Consider the following 2,500-nt stretch of genomic DNA (forward strand, 5'->3'; position numbering starts at 1 on the left):
CTGGGCTGGATAAGCTATAGATTATGCTTTAATTAGCATGGTATAAATCACAATGAGCAGGCTTTGGAGGACAGCGACTCAAACGGAGATGAAAAGAAACGAAAAATGATTCTTCTAATTCTCATAATCACTGCATGTCTTCTTGATTTCACAGCCAAGGCAAACACATGCACACACACACAAGCATGTACACATCCACATCCACAGATCACTGTACCAAATCAGTAGCAGTCTCGCAATGCCAGAGTTTGGAGATCTCCGCCACCAAAAGTCTGGAGACATATCCGTTGAAAATAGTTGCTGGAACAGCGCTGGCACCGACGCTCATTCTGATCTCCGTTGAAAATCGTTGCGAGAACAGCGCTGAAAACCGACACAACCAATCAGAGCCACTGCCTACATTTCCAATAGGGTGAAGGACCTTACTGGAAATTATATCCTCCAAACAAACTGGAGTGTAAAATTAAAACAAAACAAAACATTCACCGCCCCATTAAGAAGGACCGCCCTAAAGACTTTGAATTGGTTCTGCAATGCAGGTTTTTTTCAATCTCTCAAATTGTTTCCACCCACTTTTAGCAACCAAACCTGGATGAAAGTCTTCAGTTTCTAGTTGAGCGCAGCATTTAGAGATTGACTCCTGAGTCTAGTCGTGAGGCAATGCGTATAGGACGCACCACACACACATACTGTACACACATACACACACACACACACACACACACACACACTCACTCACTTACAGTACACATTACACTCTGCATACTAACTGTATATACAATGACTGCACTACTTTTTGTATATTCTTCTTTTTCTTAGCTCAATCCTTTTTTTGCACTAACATTTTGCACTCACTCTTTGCACTGTCCTGTCTCGTCCCTGCACCCTGTCCAATGTTGTCTCCATGTTATGCACCACGACCAAAAGCAAATTTCTATTATGTTGAAAAGCTGCATGGCGGTAGACAAATTCTGATTGTGATTGTGAAGTCAGTAGCTATATACACCCATACGGAAACTCTTTCCTTTCCTCTAGGATTGTATTCTATTCTTCCTCTAGGATTCTATACCTCTAGGATTGTATTATATTCTTCCTCTAGGATTCTATACCTCTAGAATTCTATTCTATTCTTCCTCTAGGATTCTATACTCAAAAATATATATCCCCCCCCCTTCCTCCAGGCGATTGGATGCTAACCTGCTTTGGGCGGTGCCAGCCGGGGCGTTCCGTGGTGTGCGCTCTCTCCGCCACCTGTGGTTGGACGACAACTCTCTGAGGGAGATCCCGGTGGCGGCGCTGGACTCGCTCCCCTCCCTGCAGGCCATGACGCTCGCACTCAACCAGATCACACACATCCCCGACCATGCCTTCACCAACCTGACCGCCCTGGTCGTCCTGTGAGTGCGTGTGTGTGTGTGTGTGTGTGTGTGTGTGTGTGTGTGTGTGTGTGTGTGTGTGTGTGTGTGTGTGAGAGAGAGAGAGAGAGAGAGAGAGAGAGAGAGAGAGAGAGAGAGCGAGAGAGAGTTTGACTTCAGGCAATCTGAGTGTGAGAGAAAATGTTTGTATCTTTTTGGATCAGTGTGTATATTTGTCTCAACAATGACGTCAATAGCAATGTTTTTAGTTCTGTGTTTAGTCTGAATTATGATTGGCTGTGTATTAGCCTACTGGAACTGCATTATGATTGGTTGTGTTTATTAGTCTACTGGAACTGCATTATGATTGGTTCCTCCCTCTCTCCTCAGTCATCTCCATAACAACCAGATCCAGAGCATGGGGCAGAGGTGTTTCGAGGGCCTGAACAGTCTGGAGACACTGTGAGTACACACACACACACACACACACACACACACACACACACACACACACACACACACACTCACATATACACACACACACACACACACACACACGCGGGCACACGCATGCACGCACTCACACACACTCACACACACACAGACACACACACACACACATACACTCACATATACACACACCTACACACACACACACACGCACACACACACACAAACACTTTCATTATGAGCAGGTTAATGTCTACCTTGCGTGTTTCCATAAACATTGGACATTTCTGATAATGAAAGGGTGTCATCGGGACGACAGCAAATCAATGTGTTTACTGAGTTTAGACCAATCTTAGCCTGCCTGTGACCTGGGGCCCATCGGACAGCTGGCTGAGAAACAACCTCAGACCAGATCATTAAAAACAGCATAAGCGCCAAACTGCTAGTAATACATACTTCATAAGTTCACTTAATGTCAACTTAATGCTCCCTCTTTATCAGAGGGAATGCATGAAAGTCCGAACTTTAGTCTTCTAACTGAGATTAACTGGAACTCTTACGTTCATGTGTACACAGCTTTGCAGCCCTGAGACGATATTAAACAACTCTAAATCATAGTGATTAATCCCACTATCAACCCCTCAGATCAGAGGTGATTTCTGATGCTATTATTTACATTCTGCTCATGGCTAAAA

The 2,500-nt window shown here is 44.5% G+C and overlaps 1 protein-coding gene across 2 annotated transcripts in view; it reads left to right on the forward strand.

Annotated features, from left to right (window-relative positions):
* lgr6 (leucine-rich repeat containing G protein-coupled receptor 6) overlaps nt 1-2,500 on the forward strand; it is a 66,264-nt gene that overhangs the window by 51,449 nt on the left and 12,315 nt on the right. For both annotated transcript variants that reach the window (XM_084461763.1, XM_084461764.1), the window contains exons 5-6: nt 1,182-1,397; nt 1,746-1,817. In XM_084461763.1, coding sequence (XP_084317889.1) covers nt 1,182-1,397; nt 1,746-1,817 — 288 coding nt within the window. The remainder of the gene's footprint in view (nt 1-1,181; nt 1,398-1,745; nt 1,818-2,500) is intronic.

The sequence above is a fragment of the Borostomias antarcticus genome (assembly GCF_949987555.1).
Source record: "Borostomias antarcticus genome assembly, chromosome: 3".
Classification (NCBI taxonomy): Eukaryota; Metazoa; Chordata; class Actinopteri; order Stomiiformes; family Stomiidae; genus Borostomias; species Borostomias antarcticus.